The sequence below is a fragment of the Orcinus orca genome, chromosome 15 (assembly GCF_937001465.1).
Source record: "Orcinus orca chromosome 15, mOrcOrc1.1, whole genome shotgun sequence".
In the NCBI taxonomy this organism is placed as follows: Eukaryota; Metazoa; Chordata; class Mammalia; order Artiodactyla; family Delphinidae; genus Orcinus; species Orcinus orca.
In genome coordinates, this window is record NC_064573.1 from 61,125,960 (window position 1) to 61,147,162 (window position 21,203).

General features: G+C 51.2%; 2 protein-coding genes across 39 annotated transcripts in view; one reads left to right on the forward strand and one right to left on the reverse strand.

The window, feature by feature from the left end:
- Positions 1–1,315, forward strand: part of GNAL (G protein subunit alpha L) — an 89,290-nt gene extending 87,975 nt beyond the window's left edge. For all 3 annotated transcript variants that reach the window (XM_033439449.2, XM_049698176.1, XM_049698177.1), the window contains 2 exons: positions 628–695; positions 1,169–1,315. In XM_033439449.2, coding sequence (XP_033295340.1) covers positions 628–695; positions 1,169–1,315 — 215 coding nt within the window. The remainder of the gene's footprint in view (positions 1–627; positions 696–1,168) is intronic.
- On the reverse strand, positions 423–21,018 carry MPPE1 (metallophosphoesterase 1). 36 transcript variants are annotated; one of them, XR_007471738.1, is made up of 14 exons: positions 20,279–20,787; positions 20,123–20,176; positions 19,978–20,040; positions 9,176–9,284; positions 7,431–7,580; positions 6,770–6,844; positions 5,985–6,168; positions 5,804–5,872; positions 5,603–5,725; positions 4,864–5,004; positions 3,779–3,957; positions 2,209–2,274; positions 1,711–1,860; positions 423–484 (listed from the first exon to the last, which is right to left on the reverse strand). XR_007471738.1 is itself a non-coding variant. In XM_049698159.1 (13 exons), the coding sequence occupies exons 4-13, from the start codon at positions 12,045–12,047 to the stop codon at positions 2,136–2,138; spliced, it is 1,419 nt and encodes a 472-aa protein (XP_049554116.1). In that variant the 5' UTR covers positions 12,048–12,125; positions 12,509–13,014; positions 19,978–20,040; positions 20,902–21,009; the 3' UTR covers positions 423–2,135. The 36 variants fall into 36 exon arrangements, 34 of the variants coding, with proteins under 34 accessions (XP_049554116.1, XP_049554114.1, XP_033295320.1 ...); XM_049698159.1 differs by lacking the exons at positions 20,123–20,176; positions 20,279–20,787 and adding exons at positions 11,752–12,125; positions 12,509–13,014; positions 20,902–21,009 and having other exon boundaries at positions 423–2,274; positions 7,431–7,534; XM_049698157.1 differs by lacking the exons at positions 20,123–20,176; positions 20,279–20,787 and adding exons at positions 11,752–12,125; positions 12,509–13,014; positions 20,794–21,006 and having other exon boundaries at positions 423–2,274; positions 7,431–7,534; positions 19,978–20,036.
- Positions 21,019–21,203: the final 185 nt, after the last annotated feature.

Genomic DNA, 21,203 nt, shown 5'->3' on the forward strand with positions numbered 1-21,203 from the left:
TTTGAGTTTCCTGGGCCACCAGAGTCTCCAAGGAGGGATTTGCTTATGGCAAAATAACCCCACTCCTCAAGGTTTAATCCCAAACTGGATAAAGCAGGATGAAGGGGGCTCTCCCAGAAACTTCAGTTAGAAGTTAAGAAACCTATCGCGGTCTTTGCACCAACCTCAGCCAGCTGGCGGGGTGCTTCCTGGGCCCGGGTAGTAGCCGCCGTCTGGGAGCACCCCAGCCCCCATGCCACCCACCCCGCAGCAGCCGGGCCTGCTCTGACCTTTCCTGGGAACCAGCCCCTCGCTCCCCTTACCCTGTCTGGTCAGCATTTTTCCTGGGAAGTCTCAGGATGAGCTGGCAGCCCTCCCTGCAGGAAGGTTCACCAGGTGCAGGCGATTGGGGGCCGGCTCACCGGTCAGTGAGACGCTTCATCTGACTTGAGTAGAAGCTGTTCACCCGGCACCAAACATAAACCACTGTTGAAGTCAAAGTGACCTGGGAGGAGGAGAGAGACGAAGGTCACGTTTCAGTCTTTGGCTGCATGGCGCGTGTGCTTCCGTGCTCTGTGTGCACAGCCTCCATCCAGCTGTATCTGTGTGTCATGTCATTTAAATAAAATTCCCTTTGATTTTCTACAGCGACACCAGATGCGGGAGAAGATCCCAAAGTCACAAGAGCTAAGTTCTTCATCCGGGATCTGTTCTTGGTGAGCATTTTCCTTGCCCTTTGCTGTCCTGCCACCTTAGGGTGACCCTGCTCTTTGCACTTAGTCTCTCACGAGCTTATTTAATCTCCCCCAAACAATGAGGGATGGGAAGGTGTCGTTCCTCATCTCATAGCTGAGCACACGGAGGCTCAGAGAGGTCGGACTTCCGGCCTCAGGTCACACAACTTCCCAGCAGGAACGGGCAGGGTACAGGCCCCGGGGCAGCACTGAGATGACCGACCCCGCTGGCATGTTGCCTTTCAGTGGGATGCGGGGTGTGGCCTCTCCTCAGCTCAAGGGTCACATGGAAGCGGACCTGCTCAGGTTCAGATGTTCCCTTTTTGAAAAAACTCTGTATTTTGAGATGATTTCAAGCTTACATAAAAAGTGAGAAATGGGGGGCTCAGCCCTGACACAGACGCCCCCACCCCCGGCCCTCGGTCCCCCGGAGCTGACGGGCTGCATCTCCGCAGCGCATCAGCACGGCCACGGGCGACGGCAAGCACTACTGCTACCCGCACTTCACGTGTGCCGTGGACACAGAGAACATCCGCCGCGTCTTCAACGACTGCAGGGACATCATCCAGCGGATGCACCTCAAGCAGTACGAGCTCCTGTGAGCCCCCCAGCCCCGCCCCGCGCCCCAGGGCCACCGGCACAGAGCAGCGAGTCCCCGTCCATTGTGCGGGCTCGCGTGACCTCCGGGCCCCCGGCCACCTCTGCCCCCACCACCCTGCCCTGTGTGGGGGTGAGGGGGCCCCGACTCGTGGAGAACTTGGCGGATGGGGAGACGCACTGGCCCAAGCGTGATGGGGCGTCGCCCTTCTGACCCCATGGGCCCACGACTCAGAGGAGCCCCAAGCCGCAGTGGGGACAGAACCCCCTTCAGTCCTGTCTCCAGGGGCGGCTGGCCTCAGCCTCTGTGTCAGAGCCCCTCTGACCATCCACACATCAGCAGAAACCCCCCCCCCGCTCTGGCCACACGTGTCCCATCCACGATGGTCCCCAGACTCACGCTGCTCAGGCAACGGCCTCCTTTCATAGGTTCTTTTTGTTGTTTTACTGCTGGTTTATTACACTGTACAGACCACGAAATGTAATATTATTTTGTATAACTACTCAAGGAGAATCCCTGTAGATCTCCGTGCCTTGACTATGGCTGTCCCTGTAAAAGAAACGTGTTTCTGTTGTGCTGAACAGCTGTCATCATACTGCCGCTTGCTCTGAGAAAGGGAGTGAATGGTGTATAGAGTTTAGGGTATTTTATCAGGTTGGTACTTTTTAACAATACTCCTTGATAAATATATATATATATATATAAATTTATATAAATATAAATGATACACGTTAATCATCCACATTTCACAAAATGCCACACCCACATCACAAGCTTCTTTCGGGGAACCAAGGATGTTTTTTTCTCTCCAGAAAACATGTTTCTCAATTATCTGGCAATTTAAAGACTTTTCCAAGGTCACCCATTCCCTTAGTCAAAGTTTTTGAACCACTTAACTTGACCACAGGTCTCATCGTAAACGAACAGTGAGAAAAAGACAAGGGTTCCAGGCTTGTGTCTGGCCTTGGAGAATCAAAGGATAGAATGTGATTTGCCTTTTGAAGAAGGAACATTACAAAGCCTTTATTTGAAATACAAAGTCAAAATACATGGCTGTTTCTCAACCTTGAAAGACTTGCAAATGCAGCCTCATGAGTTACATCCAGCTCAAGACCTAGAAAGCCATTCTCGTCTATCCACGGCCTTGAGGGCGGTTTTCAAAGACAAACTTTTAAATTGTCCAAGCTTATATTTCAGCGACACAAATGCAGAGATGGGGCAGCCTAGCCTGCATTACTGCATTAACTTCCATTTCGTCTTTTAGTCTTTAATATTTTTAAGTTTACTCTATAAAGCAGCATCTTATAATCCTTTGTAAACTCATCCACATTTAAATACTGCTCTTCCATGAAATAAAGGATGACAACTTTACAGACAATGCACCATCACTTTTTTTATTTCATTATCATCAAATTCCTGTTCCTGTCATCCTTGATTATTTCATAAAACTGTCAGTTGAACTGAGACATATAAAGTGGAAATGATTTTCAGTTTCCATTGCATTTTCAAAGTAAAACATGAAAACCTGAAGAGCTACAGCCCCACACATACACCCCAAAAAATGAAATTGTATATTTTTACATGCATTATTATTCAACAATTCCGCTGTAACTAAACTTCCTATTTAAAAGTCTGATTGAAGAGCCAGACTCTTAGGGAAAAAAACACAAAAAGAATACATTTTATCCGGTTTAAAATTACCACGGCATATTTATTTTTAAATACAAAAAGCCTCTTCCTGGTCCATTTTTCAAGTTTCTTTTGATCACTGACAGGCATTCAATTCAAATTTAACAACTTGGTCTGCTGGAGAGAAAATTACACTCATCTAAAAATCTGATTCCAGGGACTTCCCTGGCGGTACAGTGGTCAAGACTGTGCTTCCACTGCAGGGGGCACAGGTTTGATCCCTGGTCAGGGAACTAAGATCCTGCATGCCGCGTGGTGCAGCCAAAAAAAATTAATTAATTAATAAAAATCTGACTCCATTAATTTAGCACAGAAATACAAAAGCCTTGAGAACAATGTATTCCTGCTTGTAGCATCTGTATTTTATTTTAAGTATACAGCTTTATAAAATATAAGAACTTGAGAACTACTCATAGGAGGACAGAAGCAAACCCAGCATTTGTGAACAGCTAACCCTCCGTCTTGGGGAAGGAAGGCTGTCTAGTGCATGCAAGTGATGACATTCATAGCTTTTACACACTGTACAGACACAATCTTTGATTACACATATATTTGATAAAACGAGAAGACAGACCAGCTGTAGAGACAAGTCCCATTTTCACAGCACGAGAACAGCACAATCAACTATTGATTCTGCAGGACTCTGCACCAGCAACCCAGATCCTACGAGCTGTGCCCATGGCCCACTTTGGTCTCGCCCTCCGTAAGCACTGCCCGAAGTTCAGTTTCGTTGGCTTCGGGACTTACTACTAAGTGCAGAACGTCTCCTGCTACTCACGTGGTCTTAAATTTTCTGAGCATGTTCCAACCGAAATGAAAAGGTGAGGCTACAAGCCCAGCGTGGACTAACGTGAGGAGCACAAGGCCCCCGGCCGCCGTGCAGTACGTGGTCAGAACCGTGTCCTCGTAGGGCAGGTAGCACTTGGCAAGGGCGTACTCTGTGGCCGTGACGCTGCCCTGGAGAGTAAGCGAGACTGTTAGCTGCCGTGACAGCGCCAACCCACAGACCCAACCGAGGAAAGGCAGCCGCTGGGCGTGAGGCACCCGAGACCGAGGGCACAGCCTTTAGCCACCCCCCGCCCCCAAGCACTGGGTCCCAGTGTGCCGAGTGCACACGACCTGGAGCTGACCTCCACTGAATCTAGCCCCTGGCACGGGGGGTTCCTCTAAAACCCGGGGGGGCACATGGCAGAGGGGTTCAGAGAGGCCTGGAGACTTAGCATCAGTGGTCATCCAGGAACAAGCAGGACACGGCTGTTGTTCACGCCACTTGATGCTGAAATAAGCAACTGTTACCAGAAATACGTGTGCTGGGGGCATCTCAGTGGGCTTTTGTTTTCTTTTTTTTTTTTTGGTAGATGTTTTTGCTATGTGGAATGACAGTGGGGAACGTTCATTTACTTTGAATTTGAAAACAGGAGGTTTTCCCCATCTTGTTATGAAGTAAAAGCCCCTGACATGAAAGCACTGTGACCTGGATGCTGGACTCATGGGTCAAAGAGAGGAGCTGAAGCTTCAGGTCATCACTAATTAACATCTTTAATAAACGTGCAAGAGCTGTAGCATTTTTCTGTCAGAACAAATGGGCGTGTTTGGAAAATAACACAAGATGACCCTGCTTCCTTAGAAAACGGAATAGGCAGAGCTGGTACCCAAGGGCACTGCAGGGACGCAGGATGAGACGCCTCGAGGTGTCCCTGCGCAGCCGCAACTGTCCCCTGAGAGGTGTTCCTGCTGGTACGCCTGGGGGGTGGTGTTTACAGCTTCTGTGTATTTTCACAGATTGCAGCAATTCAGTAGTTGATCACTGTGTTGATTTAAATACGTATGAAAGCTTTGAGACGAAAATAAAGGTTCACGTACCATGATGAAACTGGGGTTGTTTCTGTTCCTCCAACTGAAAGATGGCACGCTGACCTCCAGGACGTCGGCCCCGTGCAGGACCTCGCAGGCGCTGTGCGTGTGGCCACTGAGGACCAGGCGCGGCCGGAGCCACCACAGCAGCTGCAGTGACAGCAGAGGTGGGGAGAGTGCAGCCAGGGCCCAGGGCCACCGCCACAGACACCACCCCGCGGCCACTGCCCCGTGGCTACCATGAAGCCCCCGCAGGTGGGCGGGCCCGCTTCCCTCGGCCCTGAAAACCCTTTGGGCTGTTCAGACTCCACCAAAAGTTGAGCTCAGGCTCTTAGGGAGAATCTATTCTTCTCATCCCAGATTTCATATTTTCAATTATATTTTCTCTTTATAAATATTTTTATAAATCTACTTCATAAATGTACTTGCTTTGCATATTACATACACCATATAGTATATCAATATTCGTGTGAATATATACATACAGATACACACACTTAAGAAAGCACATTCTAATTAAGTCCCTAAAAACTTAACTCTAAGTGTCATTCACCTTCCCAAATACGTGGTGATAGGAAAACAGAATAAAGAATAGCTGAGAACGTTATTAACTAGATCTTAGGGAACAGAAGTGGGTTTCCTGGGGAGGGGCTGGGGGGGCGGGAGGATGAAACAGCTGTGCAGGCACTGCCTGTCCCACCCCGCGTCCCTGTGTCCCCAACGTCCCTGCGTCCCAGAGGCAGCAAACCTTCCTCGAGGCCTCCTGGGAGAGCGCGTCATAGCGCTCCTTGAAGGGGGTGTACTTCTCGTCGGGGGATGCCGCGTCCTCCCCGGAGCAGTTGGCGTCATTTCTCCGGTAAAGCGGGAAGTGCTGTTCAGGGTCAGAGAGGAGTCAGGGGACCATAAGACCCTGGACGCTTCCTCCAAACACGGGCGGGGACCCCCTCACCTGCAGGAGGATGGGGGCCGAGGCCGGCAGCCGCTGCCTGTCTCCACACTCTTGGGGGCGATGCTCCTGCTGGTCAGAGGTCAGGCCCTTAACTCACACCCCCGCCTTCACTGGACGGTGGACAGTGGGGAGGGAAGGCAGGGAGGCCATGCCCTGGGGGTGGGAGGGTGTGGGGTCCTACCTCCCGGGAGCAGTTCAGCCGGTGAGAGATTTCCAGGAGCTCAGCCTCTGCTCCAGAGCAGATATCACAGCTGTCCCCTTCCAGTGCAACGCTGTTAACCATCACGAAACTGAGGCAAGGGCAGGAGATCAGCCATGGGCCACCTGTGCTGTCCACTGGCGACTGTGTCCCTGGGACACAGAAGCTACACACCCACGGGGAAGAAACCCCAGCACAGCTGTAAGTCTCAGCCTGGCTGTGCTGTGTCTGCAGGTGCAGACGATGCTAAGAGGACAAAACAGCATCTCTGGGCGAGTCCAAGACGCGGTGAAGGCTTTTCCACCCTGAACGTGTGAAAGGTCCCAGGTGACCGCCACGCTGAGCGTCTGACCTTGTATGCCTGGATCTCGGCTGTAAAATGGGGAGACGAAGACCCACCCACACACCCTGGCTCCCTTTGGAGATGACGTGAAATAAGACAACAGAGCAAAGCCTAAAACCCGGCGCGGGCAGGGGTGCTGCAGAGCTAGCTGGGCCAGAGGAGCCCAAACTGGGATTGACAACAAGGCCAGCTGTGGTTCCCTGGGCCCCCTTCCCTCTAGTGCACTGTCAGAGACGCCCACTACATATGCCTTCCTCTCCCACATGCACGTCCACCGGGCACGAAGAAGATGCCTGACACTTAAAGAATTTAGAGATAAGAAGCCGATTAATCCAATGATCTGGGACATGACCATCGTGTTTAAACTTTCTTAAGGAAATTCAAGTTCTAGGGGTCTTCATAAGAATTCCCAGATGATACTCACTTAATTCCTTTCCAAGAAAACAGCCTTTCAGGGTTGAAAACTTTCTCAAATCGTTTTATTTTGTATGTGTTCATCCTGTGTTCAATTGTAAAAAGAAACAGTTTTCAGAACGAGCCATTTTAAGACATCTTAAGAAGATCATGAACACAGAAAGTAACTTCCGGGACCTGAGGGCCTGACCAGCACCCTTCGTTCTGAGCTCCCATGGGCCCCAGGTGGGCGAGGTGCCACCCCCACTGCCCCACCGCTGACCAGCCCAGGGCCTGGAGCCTGGGGCTAGCGGCTTCGTCCCCAGGGCCCCAGCTTCCTCACTGGTACAGTGGGTAAAGTAATAAAAAATACTAGGTAAAATAAGAGATTAAATGTACAGAAGTACAGTGCTTCTAACAGGCTGGCACATCAGAAGCACCGTGTGAACATTAGCTAGTAAAGCCCAAATCGTCGTTTTCTGATTCCCGGAAGAAAACTGGCCACGAAATGTAAGTTTCAAGTTAGAATCCCTCCAAGGCACATACAGATCAGCCGTGGAGCAAGCGTATGATGTGCAGGACAGCAGTCCCGCCCATGTGGAGCCCTGCCACCTGACCGCACAGGTAAGGCCCCCCAGGCTGGGCAGGCAGGAAGGCACAGCCGTGCGCAGGGGCCTCCTCTGACCACTCACTGGTAGTGGAAGCCGATGTCATGGTTACCGGCCACGGCCCTCAACTGCACATGGGGCGGGTGTCGGAAGATCTTCCAGAAGCGCCCCACGTCGTCCGCCCAGGCCTGCGGGGAGAAGCACCACCGCTGTGGCCCGGGAGCCTTCCCTGCCCTGTTTTGAGGGTGAGGAGGTCACTCCCGACCAGATCAGATGTTCATAAAGCCATCGTGTGGAATTTCTAACATTCTTTTCCCAAAACTAACTTAATATTTTAACTATTTAATTTGATGCCAAATTTTAATGAAATGGTGTTATCTCCCCAAACCACCTGCTTCATACACCACTTCAAGGTCACCTGACGGCCACGCACAGACCCCAGGCTGAGTGAGGATGCCCGCAGATCTGAGCATGTCCTAAGAACGGGCTCTGCAGAAACGTCAAGTACACTGTGTGTCCCCCCAGGATGAGGACCAGCAGCTCCCGCGGGGTCACACTCCCTGGGGCTGGATGGTGGGGTAGGGCCCAATGAGACGTGGGGGAAAGACAAAGTCCAACAAATCTCTCGAGACTTTTCTGACTTTAACTGTTAAGCTTGAGAATGATGCTTGTTTAGTTCTTATTTTTATTAAGCCTAAAAACATAAACTGGACAAACACTCCAGGCTGGACGATACCTAGTTGAATAGTAGTCAACTTTATCCTAAAAGTTTTAAATTTGGCCCAACCAAGGGAAATAAGCTGGATAGAGATTCCTTCAATACATTTACAAAGACTTTAACAAATAATACTTAAGGTTAGAATAACATAAAATTAGAAAAAGATAAAATGTTCCCTTTGATTTGCAAAACCAACATCTATATCCAACCTCATTTTATAACTAGCTGCTTTTTACATACAACATTTCCATTGTTTCATAATTAGTTCTGCACTAGATCACAACAAACACTGCAACCCTATGAACACTGGGTTTCTGTCATACCTGGACCAAGACTTTCTTTGTACAGCTTATGACCGTCCTGCGAAATTTCAATGAATTTTTAAAAATATCTTCCAGGGGACTTCCCTGGTGGTCCAGTTGGTTAAGACTGCACTCCCAATGCAGGGGGCGCGGGTTCGATCTCTGGTTGGGGAACTAAGATCCCACACGCTGCACGGCGCAGCCAAAAAAAAAAAATCTTCCAAAACCATTAGTGACAGAACATTTTTAACTAAGCAGCGAGAACAGGTTTTTTTTTTTTTTCCCATTAATCCCAGGAATGTAGTAGGCAAAGCATTCTGACAGCCAAGGTGAGAGGGGCCTTTCTCTCTGGTTTGTGGAAAGGTTCACATCACCCGGTCTCGGGCCCGAGGGCAAAGGAAACTCCCACCTTCCTCAGAGGAAGGAAAATGAGAGGAAAGCAAGTAACCTGTACATAGCACAATCTCATGATGTAGCCATTCTATTTTAAGAGCCTAAAGTCAAGCTACGTTTCAGCATGTACTCTGTAACTCCGGGGACAACTGAAACGCTTCCCTCTTGCTTACTTTTCCCCTTCCGAGAGCTTCGTGGGAAGCGTCTGGCTAACCCAGGTGTCTCCTACACAGGCAAACCTAAGATGAGCCGACCTAACTCACGACTGTCATTGACACAGAGCCCAAAGACCTCAGGACAGGCCACACACTGTTCATGCTGGAACCTCCGACCCATGGCCAGGGCTCCACGACCCCCTGGGCTTTCTATGCTGGACCTCAGCACAGGACCAGGGTGCCAGGGTTGCAGGGTCCCACCTGGGAGGAGCTCCACTTCCCTTCGTCAAAGACGTCTCCCAGAATGAAGATGACTTCGGGCTGCAGCAGCCACAGTGCCGTCTGGAAGGCTCGCTCCATCTGCCACTCCCTGGAGGCCCAGAGAAAAGGAAGGGTCAATCCACTTCTTGGGCAGAGCTACATCCAGCAGACGGTCTGACAGGCCATTTAAAATGTGAACTAAAAGGTCCCCGCTCCTTCTTCCATGGCCCCCCTTGCTTGGAAGAGCCAGAGTCCCCACCTGCTTCACTGAGGGGGCAAAGGCACCAGGGGACCATCAGGCTGCCCCTCCCACCACCGCAGGGACTGCCTCCCCGGGTGGGACCCTCAGACCAGCCCCACCCTGCACGTGAAGCTGTCCCTCCTTCACCAGAGCCCAGGGGCCTGGGAGGCCTGGATGCGGCTTCCAAAGATGCCAATGCCGACGGACACACAGAGGAGATGCAGCACAGGGCTTATTGGGGGAGACGAGAGACACAGCCCAGCATCAGAACTCCCGGAGGAAGATGATCGCTCAGAGCCTCGGGTCTGCAGCCCATCAGGCCACAGCCCAACACAGCGCCCCCCAGCAACCCGTGGTCGCCTCGCCAACGCTGCCTACTGCCTTTGATTCCTGGTTTCTCTGTGGTCAACGAGACAGTGAAACCTGCTTTCACGGATAGTCACGGGATGAAGCGAGCGGGCACGGTGCCCACACTGGTGCGGCTTCAAATCGGCAGCGCCTGCCCCGCCTCCAGCTCCCTGGCCAACTCCGACTCCACCACTGTCCTGTGATCCCAGCTCCTCTCCCCTCCCAAAGCGGGCGTTACGTCTGGTGCACAATAGAGGGGACGGTAACTGTCCGTCAGGGGAGACTGAGGCCAAGAAACCTCTCTGCGTGGCCACTGCTTCACCCAGGACGCCTCACAAATACATACCTTGGTTTGCCCTGATTTACTGTTATTCACCCTGGCGAGGAAAGCGTGTAGAAGCAGCAGAAGGAGGACACGGCAGGCTGCTCGTGGGACTGCTCATAAACAAGGCTCCCTAGGTGAGGCCCAAACAGAGAACCTGGGCCTCACCCTAGCCCTGGTCTAGCTCATGCCTCCTGGGGTTTAAAACTCTGAGGAAGAAGGTACAGCAGCCCCGCCGTCCATCCCGCCTCCTTCGCCCACCCTGGGGACATCCCAAGCACTGGAGGACATTCCCGCCTACAGGAGTAAAGGCCTGTCCAGGGAGGCACAAATGAAGCCACGGTGACGAAAAGGTGCCAGGGACAGGGCCACCAAGCCAGGAATTGCCTTCATGCCATCAAGCACAAAGGCCAAAGGGTGGAAGCAAGCCAGTGTCCAGGAACAGATGACAGATAAACAGAATGTGGTCCGTCTAGACAGCAGAGTAAAACTCAGCCTCAAAAAGGGGCTGCTACCTGCCACCACACAGATGGACCTGGAGGACGTTCCACTCAGTGAATCAAGTCAGACACAGAAGGACAAACACTCACTGTGGGACCCACTTACTGAGGGACCCAGAGCAGTCAAGTTGCTGGAGACAGAAGTAGATGGTGGGGGATCAGGGCCTGGGGGAGGGAAGGGGAAGTCAGTGTTCAGTGGGGACAGTGTCTCAGCTGGGGAAGATGATGAGGTTCTGGGCATGGATGGGGTGACAGCTGGACAGTGCTGTGAATGTGCTTAATGCCACCAAGCTGTGCACTTAAAAATGGTTAAGATGGTAAGTTTTACATTATTTGCATTTTACCACAGTTAAAAATAACATTTTTAGGAACTTCCCTGGTGGCACAATGGTTAAGAATCCGCCTCCCAATGCAGGGGACGCGGGTTTGATCCCTGGTCAGGGAACTAGATCCCACATGCATGCCGCAACTAAGAGTTCACATGCCACAACCAAGGAGCCTGTGAGCCGCAACTAAGGAGCTGGTGAGCCACAACCAAGGAGGCCACGAGCCGCAACTAAGAAGCACATATGTTGCAACTAAAGGAGCCCACGAGCTGTAACTAAGGAACCCACCTGCCACAACTAAGACCCAGCGCAACCAAAAATAATTAATTTTAAAAAATTTTTTTAAATAACATTTTAAAAAGCCTTCCAATGAGAAAACAAACTAAGCCAAGCAGGTCTAAGCTGTCCCCAGGGAAACAACCATAAATCTGCTCCTCCTCCAGTCTCCCAGAGGGGCAAACCCAAGGGCTCAAAATTTCACACCAGAGAGGTGAGGGGGAGAGGAAGACCCCTCCGCGGACCTCGTCCACATAGCCTGTGAGGTTTCCCGTATGAATCCACTTGCAGACGGGGAGACAAAGGAGCTCAGAGGCCTGATAACTATTCCAGAGCCACAGGACCCAGACCCACACCCGACTCACAATCCTGGGTCCTTGTACGTAACAGACACTCAGTAAATAGTAAGTTAAAGGAAAAGCCAAATGCCCCAAACGTCCTTCTTTGAGGAGAAAATAACGAACGCGTCCCTGAAGCCGTGAGGCCCAACCCGTGGGGAGAGGCCGACAAGCCTCCAGCCTACGGACCCACAGAAAGCCCTCCGTAATTTGTCCAGCCCCTACCTCCGTAATTTGTCCAGCCAGTGGCCTCCCACAGCACCGAGCAGGTGGGTGTCAGCCAAGAACATGGCCCTGAGCACAGGCTCAGGGGTCCCGAGTCCACCGGCATCCGCGGGAGTTTTCACTGCAGGCCAACTGCACCGGAAGATCACTAGGTAATAGATTAGAAATTCACAAAAGAGAAGCACAGCAAAGACGATGGCCGTGAGTCTCAGCAGCACCAAGCCCCTCCTCTTCAGTGGACGGAGGTGCTGCCTCCCGGCCCCCAGCCGGGTCGAGGCCGTGTCCTCTGCAGCCATGTCAAATCCACGAGACTTCCCACAAGGAAACTAGACTCCTGGCCAGGTGCAGCTGGCGCTGGTGTCTTAGCCGAGTACCTGCAGGGAAAGGAAGAGGACCGGGTGATGTGTGTCCCTTAACAAGCCACTGTCACTAGCCCTCCATTAAGAACTAGCAAGTTCCAGAACCCTCTCACCTTCCCAGATAAACAGGACTGTCCTGTACTTTCACCAGGACGACCCACCACATGACTTACAGATAAGGGAAAACAGTGGCTTCCTAGGCGGTCTCTACACCTCCACATGACAGGATAGCGCTACTAGAATGATCTTCCCACCAAGATGACAAAGTTTTATTACTACTTTAGAAATCATGAGATGGAGGGAGTCTAGGGAAGGATGTTCAAGGTGCAAGACATAACAGGAAAAGTCAACAATTAGCAAACAGGTGCCAGTTGGCTCCCAAAAGGATGCCCACCTACCTCCTCAAAAATCAACAGGCCGTAGCCCCATGTAACAGTGTTGCCTTTGGTGTGAATTCTCCACTTTTCTACACGGCTCTTCCACAAAAGAAGTAGACATTCACAGACAAGGTGTTTCCTCGCTGGCTCAGGGTTGGGGTCTGATGCAGCCACAGCCATGAACACTGCATTGGGTTACACACATTCCCACAAACATGGGTTTTCACCTGCACATCAGCCTTAAACTCTAGATGGCCTTCCTTTATAAGACATTTATGTGCGGTTGTCTCTCTTCGGGAACCTTTCAAATGTTCACGGGTTCATCTGAATCATAGATGAACTTTGCATCCATTTTTGACACATCTGACGAGAATGTTGATGAAAGAGTGGCCTGAGGTGGGTTTTGAGAGGTGGCCTTCCACTTTAGGTTCCTCCACTAGTGCTCAAGACCAGGATCCTACAACAGGCGGTGACCTGGAGGCCACAGAGAGCTCAGACTCGGGAGAAGCCCCAGAAGGCAGGGGGAGCTGTGGAGACACCCACCATGGATCTTAACTGAGCCAATAAATACAGAGTCCTTTCCAGGGAGGTGATTTTCTAGGATGGATCTAGGAACCTTCATATGGTTGACAACCAAAGGGACAAGGACACTCATTCTTTTAGGGCTTAAAACAATCGCCGCAAAGTCCGGCTTCCAGAATGTTCGCACCTGCACCTGTACAAGCCCAGCCTACTCCACAGTGGGGTTTATAACACGCAACTCCTAAGACGTGGAAAAACAGCAAAACCTCACCTAAAAACAAACACGGGCAAACGTGTATGCTGAGCCATTAAACAAAAGCTTAAAACACAACCCAGTGTTGAAAATACCAGAAACGGATCAATGAGGAAGCCGGCTTGCGACGACTGAAATCATGCTGACGGCTGTGGGCTGCACTGCTCAGGACTCACCTCCACAGGCGGCTTTTTAGAAACGAGGAAATGACGGGCAGGTGCTTCCCACCTCCCCATCCTGTCCCGTGTTTGCCCGCGAACCGCATTGTTTATAGTAAGTACCCGATGGGAGAGGGAGCAGGGCTCAAAGGCTAGATTTTAAACACGTCCCTTGGGACACAGAGGTCACAGGCAGCCGCGCATGTGACCTGGGATCACGGAAGACGCACGACACACGACAGCTTTACCCCCAGGTTTGGGCCGTCAGTGATGGGAGCCAGCCCTTCCCCTCTGACCTGGACTGTCCTCCCCACCTGTTTTCTCTAAGGAGAGTGCAGGGTGGCTCTGAGGGTGGTAGCGCCGCCTCGTGACGTGTGGTCACCCGACGCGAACCTCTGCCCACATGGCCAGCGCTTCCTCGGATGGCACGAGGAGGAGGAGCAAGTCCTTTTTGCTGCCATGCACTCGTCACAGTCACACCTCAGGTGTGGACAACCGTCAGTGTGACTCGGGGCACGGACTCTCTGCTCGCTGCTAAAAGAGGGAAAAGCGAAGGGACTCGAAGGAGTAACGAACCCTCTCAACACCATCAGCCTCAGCCTGGACTCATTCAAATGGACCAAAACCACTTGCTCTCACTGTCCCATTTCCTTTCAAAGTCCTAGAATCTCCTAAAATCCTAAAAGCCAAGGCCAAAACAGCAGCTGAAACTTGCTAGACCCTAATGTCCCCAACCACGAGGATGAGAGGGAGGGAGCCCCAGCCCTGGGGCTGGTCTGGAGCCTTCCGTCAGCAGCCTTTGCTCTGTGGGTCCCAGTTTCCCAAGAGAAAACCCTAAGGACAAAGTTAAATGGCTCCTCCACACCCACTGCTCCGTCAGAGAACCTTGTTCCCCACGGCATGGTGACAGAGACCTGGGAGCACAGGGAGGTCACACCCCGGGGGGAGGACACAAGAGCACGAGGACAAGAAGAGACACGGTGGGTTTGCACCGTGGGCACGGGGGACCCCTCCCAGCCCGCCCTATGCCCCACAGCTGTCAGCTTAGATAAGGGCCCAGGCAAACGGGTCAGAGGGCACAAGCCGAGCCCTGGCCCTTCCTCAGGCTTCCGTGTTCTTTCTGCCATAAACAAACAAACCACAGGACTTAGAAGGAAGGAGGGGGGGAAGGGGAAGAAAGGAAAGAAGGGGGGCAGTAGGCCAGCCAGAGGCTGTTGAGAGACATTTTCTGGAGAAAACCCCAATACCACGTGAACCTGGTATAATGTGATTAAAAAAAATAGAACTCACCATCAGAGTGAAAACCATATTTGACACCTTCTTACACCAAATCTTTCAAACAGAGTTCCTTTTTCTCAAAGCTTGGAAACTGCTTTTCTTCCTCTTTCCAAAACTCACTGTACCATCCATCAAAGTCGTGTTCCTAACGCTGTCTGCAACGTCATGGCCACAGCCCACCCCCTTGACCTTCTGAAGTGAAGGCAGTGTTTAGGGCTGACACGGTGGGGGAACCAGGCCAGGCGTGGCTCTGAGCCCCACGCCAGGGGCCCAGACGTCACTTCCACCACGGCTGCTTTCTACGGCCCTCTGCTGGCTCCTAGCCTGCGGCCGGCCTCAGGGACCTGGCTGCTGCTCACTTCCGGGCCCGGCTCGAGGGAACCTGCAGCCATGGGCAACCAATCACTACCCTGCGGCCGGCGGGGCAGGGAAGAGCGAGACGGAGCAGCCCTGGCTCTTCTTCCGGTGTTGCATCCTCCGTCAGATCTGTGAGAATCGACCGCAGCTCTGCTGGGGGACCTCAGCAAGTCCCCGACCCTCCCTGGGCCTCGCGGGGTCACAGCACCTGCCCCCACTGCACCCGTGGAGATTAACAGAAATGTTCACAAAAGTGCTTTTTTTTTTTTTTAAAGTAAGTCTTTCTATTGTTGACAGTAAAATTAACCAACAGTCGATCTAAGGAAAAAATGGAAAATTTTATTCAAGCCAACCTGGGAGATGCTCTTTTGTTTCTGAGACAAAGAGTCACACATCAAATGTATCACTGACAGTTTACACAATCCAGACCTGCATGTACAAGCAGTGAGTGGTGGGCCGTCACGGTCCCTTACAAGTTGAAGAAGGAAGGTCACCCCATAAGGAGCTGTGACCCTTGATGAGATGAAGAAGGAAGGCCCTCTCTAAGTTAGGAGGGCTGGTCAGTGCAGGTGCACAGCACACACTAAATGGGGGATGAGGCCCAAATGGGCAGAGAAAAATTTTGTATCTAAGGTTTTCTCGCCTTACCATAAAATATGAATTATATTTCATCCTTATGAGGCAGGCTACTCAGGACAAGATTAGCGTCAAGCTCACACCCTGAGGGATTCCCGCAGGCTCGGTCAGTGGAACCCAGCAGGTCCAGGGAAGGAGGGCCAGTGACCGGAGGGTCTGGGAGCCATGGCCGCCGGGCTGACCCTGCTTCTCCATTCATTCACTACGTGGTGCTTCTAACGCTTCACACCTGAAGCCCCCAGACCCTTGCCTCACTAAAAGTAAACCTTATGTTTTATCTCAACCATAATAAAAACCAGTGACTTAAGATCCCCACAGCTGTTAGGGAACCACTGACTGAAACCGCCCGCCCTGCCCAGGGAGGATAATGACCGCTTGCATGATTTATCTTACAACAGGAGGTCCTGATAAGGAACACAGACTGACAAACAAGCTACCAACAGCCAGAAGAATTAGGGAGAGCCCAAAAGAAGGCAGGAGACGCCAGTGTACAATATGTCCTGCCAACCTCTCAGAAACCCTCACGCTGGAAACCATCTTGACTGAGATGCCTGCACTGCCAGGAATTGGACCAAATACAGGCACAAGCAAAATGACTGGCCATAGAGGACCTGGGGAGCTAAACCCATTACCATAAACCCTGAGACTACAAGCATGTGGCAGAGCAGGTCTCCTGGGTTCCCTTACCCTGCTGCTCTCCACCTGGGTGCCCCTTCCCACTAAAGTCAAGTCTTCTGCTTCATCAGTACATGTGTCTCCTTGGACAATTCATTTCTGAGTATTAAAGACCCCACCCTTGGGCCCTGGAAGGGGTTCCCCTTCCAGTAACACAGCCACAGCTTGAACCACCAAATGCTACTGTCCCTTTCATGTCCAGGCTCTCACAAGTGAATGGAGAGAAAACGTGTCCTTTCCTAGACTAAGCGACAGGGGGTCTGGTCCCTCCCAGGCGCAGATGCCACTGTCCCCTCCTGCCTGATCAATAAACACACGAAAAAGATGTGTTTATCCATCTGTATCACCAGCCTGTAAGAGGAGGAAGTGGGAGGTTATGATAAAGACTATATTCTGTGTGTTGTCTTCTTGGGATTAATGATGAATAATTCTGTCCATATTAGAAGCTTTCCTCTGCGTTAGCGGTTTGGGCTCAAAAGGCAAAATTAATAAAATGTTATTGTTTTCACTCCCCAAGTTCAATTTGTCAGTTTTATTAAGCTCAACAAATTTAACCCATCAGGGCTTCCCTGGTGGTGCAGTGGTTGAGAGTCCGCCTGCTGATGCAGGGGACACGGGTTTGGGACACGGGTTTGTGCCCCGGTCCGGGAGGATCCCACATGCCGCGGAGCGGCTGGGCGCGTGAGCCATGGCCGCTGAGCCTGCGCGTCCAGAGCCTGTGCTCCGCAAAGGGAGAGGCCACAGCAGTGAGAGGCCTGCGTACCGCAAAAAAAAAAAAAAAAAAATTTAACCCAGCAGGAAAGCCATACAGGCTCCCGACACAGCTCAGTGTGGCCTCGGATGAAGGGGCAGACTCACAGGTCTAGGACCCCTCCTGGCTTATCTACATGTAAGAGGCCCTGCTGACCCCTACAGGGCTGAATCTTGGTATTTTGATTTCTACTACACACACACTTCTTATTCCTGACAACACAGACGACAACAGTATAAAAACAGCTCAGTAACATCTACTGAAATGGAGCAGGACCCTATGGGGCCCACTCCGGTACAAGGCCTTTCTGTGTGCCCCGTTTCTGGTTTGTAGGAAACAGGCTTCACTCAACCTCCTTGACCTTTCCTGAGTCCCAAAGGGCAGATTCAAACAGTTACTAATCAGGAAAGGGAAGGAATGCAGAGACAAGGAAGTAACAGTCTAGAAACAATAGTGCAGCCTTGGGGCAGGGTCCTCAAGACGCAATAATGACTTTGAGCTCTTTTGCAGAACTAAGGCTCCCACACAGGTGTAGGAAGGCAACTTCAGGCTGAGCACAAGATCCCTGGAGCCCCGCCCTGCTACCTCCCCACCCACCAAACAGAAGAAAGCCACACACCCTGCACCCTCCCCCCAAATGTTGCCTATAAAAACTTTTCTCTGAAGAACCATGGGGAGTTTGGGGTTTTAGAGCAGGAGCCATATTTCCTCCTTGTACTGGCGCCTTTCCAATAAATACCCCATTTTCCTTCACCACAATCTGGTGTCAGTAGATTAGACCCAAGTTTGGTTCGATAACACTACTATCCCAGAATTTTTCAAAAAGCTAGAAGAGACTCATCACTGGTTTATAAAATCAGTTTGGTGGTTTCTGACCCAAATTTTTAAAAATAAAATAGAATAAAACAACACAGAAAAGACAAGCCTGTAGGGCACACTGTGGAGGAAAGGCAGAGTAAAGCTTTGAGCTCCGTTTTTCTGTACACGTGCCTGTGTGCACTGGCCATGACATCAACAATACTTCCTACTGCACTAGGCTCTCGGCTCCCTGCACAGGAACCCAGCCCATTTATCTTCATGTCCCCCCCTCTCACGCCCACTTGGTGCCTGCAAACAGTAGGTGCTCAATTAATGTGTGTGGACTTAATGGCTTACGTTTAGTTTTATTTATTTTCCCGGGCATTTTAGAATTACAAACACACAGCGTGGCTGTTTCAGTCCATCATCTCTCTTTAAATGCACAACAGTCTACCCTCATCACAGACACAAGAGGGAAAAGGACAGAGGCTGTTCCTGCTCCTCTGAGTGGGAGCCAGGCAGGAACGTAAAGACTGGCAAATGCGTGCCCAGAACCATCCTCTCACCAGCCCCAGTGTGGGACTCAAAGAGAGGAAGAGCCCGGGCAGCTCTCTGGTTGGTAGGAAGTGATGACAGTCTTCCCCAGCCTCTTTGGAGTAAACACTTTCTTCTAAAAGGGAAGGACACAGAAGTGCTTGGAGCTCCTGGGGTCTCCCCTAAAGTCTGGGGCCCGGGTGATCCCAACAGCCGGGGAAGCCCACACCCCAGTGTGTTATTTCCCAGCAAGTGATCTCACGCAAGTCACTCAAAACAAAACAAATAAAAAAGGGACAGGATGGTTATTATCAAAAACAAAACAAACAGAAAATAACAAGTGCTGACAAGGATGTGGAGCAATTGGAATCCTTGTGCACTATTGGTGGGAATGTAAAATGGTGCAGCCAATGTGGAAAACAGTACGGTGGTTCCCCCCCCAAATTACACATAGAACTATATGATCCAGCAATCCCACTTCTGGGTACATACCCAAACGTATTGAAAGAACAGACTCAGATATTTGTACACTAATTTCACTGCAGTACGTTTCACAACGGCCAAAAGGTGGAAGCAACCCAAGTGTCCACTGATGGATGAATCATGAATAAACAAAATGTTGCATGAACATCTAATTACAATGGAATATTATTCAACCCTTAAAAAAGGAAAGAAATTCTGATACAGGCCACAACATGGATGAACCCTGAGGACAGTATGCTGAAATAAGCCAGACACACAACAACAAATACTGTACGATCTCACTTATATGAGGGCCCTTGGACTTCCCTGGTGGCTGGCTCAGTGGTTAAGAATCTGCCTGCCAGTGCAAGGGACATGGGTTTGAGCCCTGGTCCGGGAAGATCCCACATGCCATGGAGCAACTAAGCCCGTGTGCCACAACTACTGAGCCTGGGCTCTGGAGCCCACGAGGCACAACTACTGAGCTCACATGCCACAACTACTGAAGCCCACGTGCCTAGAGCCCAGGCTCCGCAACAAAAGAAGCCACTGCAATAAGAAGCCCACCCACCGCAGCGAAGAGTAGCCCCCGCTCAACGCAATTAGAGAAAGCCTGTGCGCAGCAACAAAGACCCAACGCAGCCAAAAATAAATAAATTTATATATGAGGGCCCTACAGAAGTCAATTCCATAGAGACAGAAGTGGGATGGTGGGTGCCAAGGCCTGGGGTGGGGGTAATGGAGAGTTATTATTTAATGGATGTTGAGTTTCCATTTGGGAAGAGGAAACAGCTCTGAAAATGGATGGTGGTGATGGTTGCAGAACAATGTCAATGTACTTAATGCCACTGCACTGTGCATTTAAAAACGGTAAAATTTATGTTATGTAGGTTTTGCCACAATTTTTTTAAAAAAGAAGACACGCACACAGAAGACCTATAAGTTAACAATGTCCTATAACAAGGGCTTCCTTTTAGATTTAAATTCACTACTTTTATATTTAAAAAAAGAAGAAAAAGTGTTGGGAGCTTGGATTCAGGGGAATATCACTGGGTCATCTTCTCACCTTTTAATGACAGAGACCGGTATGAAGGTTGGCTTGTGCTCCCCAAAATCAGAGCGCCTCTACCTGAAATAAAAGACAAACTGTGTGCTTTGCGGCAGAATAATCTTTCATTCATTAACTATCGTTAAAGCGGAAAATGCATCACCTCCTAGAGGGCACAGTGGCTGCTGCCTCCTGCCCACAAGGAACCCGAGCCACGCTGAAAGTAAAAGACAGCGAGAACCACAGAGCTAACGACCTAACGACCGACATTAGTTACTGGCCAAGAACAGTTCTTTTAAGTTGTAGTATAAATACTTACACATAAAACACGTATACAAGATCGCTCTGTATGGCCCAACACACAACAACAGTAGCTGCAGTCCATCACTGGGAGCAAAATATTTCACCCATTGACTGATTTTTAACTTCAAAGCTATCACTGAATAGCTAACTTCCCTCCCCCAAAAAATTAGCATTAAAACATGTTTAATACTTGTCCACTAATGTTATATTCATTATTACCACAATGTCATCAGTGGCTGTTTGCATGTTAAATTTTCCATCTTAAATTACATTTTAAATTAAGACGGGTTTTTAAAAATCTACAGCAGCAAACTAGGAAGGGAGCAGCCCCTACGATTTAATACATGGGCCTTAGGTAATGGTAATTTTCCAGCAAATAAATAATTTCCAGTATACGGTTTTCTCAAGAGGTAAACCTGCGTTCCTAAAAGGGCAAGGGGGCTGCAGCTCGCAGGGCCGGTAACAGCAACGAACGGAAGCACCGACGCCTCAGCGCGAAGGTGACACGGAGCCCAGCTGCCTGGCCCCCACCTGCCTGCGCAGCCGCCTGCTCCTGTCCCGGAGGCCCAGACCCGCGCCGGCCTCTGGCCGCGGACTCCCACCGCCGGTCCGCAAGGCGCGCCCCGTGCGTTCCCGCACCAGTCTCAGTGCGCCGGACGTCCCGAACCTGCCAGCGGCGCGACGCTTGCTCCGCAACGGACCCAGCGGGCTGCGGGCGACGAGCGCGTGGGGCGGGGCCCGAGCGCCGTTGGGGCGCGGGGGGCGGGGCGTAGAGGCTCGGGAGTGGAAGCGCAGGGGCGGGGCGCACTGGGGGCGGGGAGTGGGGCGTAGAGGTGCAGGGGCTGGGGGCGGGGCGCGCAGGCGGAGGGGAGGGGCGCGCAGGCGGAGGGGCGGGGCGCGCAGGCGGAGGGGCGGGGCGCACTGGAGGCGGGGGCCGGCGC

Bases quoted from the DNA above. Each gene is read 5' to 3' on its own strand.
- MPPE1 (XM_049698154.1), bottom strand. From the start codon at position 20,435: ATGCTAATTTTTTGGGGGAGGGAAGTTAGCTATTCAGTGATAGCTTTG. The intron at 5,005-5,602 runs GTTTGCTGCCTC...CTGTCACTGCAG, and splicing joins CCCAGGAGGCCTCGAGGAAG to CTGCTGTGGTGGCTCCGGCC. The intron at 2,275-3,778 runs GTGAGTAGCAGG...TGATTCTCCAAG, and splicing joins CTCAGAAAATTTAAGACCAC to GCCAGACACAAGCCTGGAAC.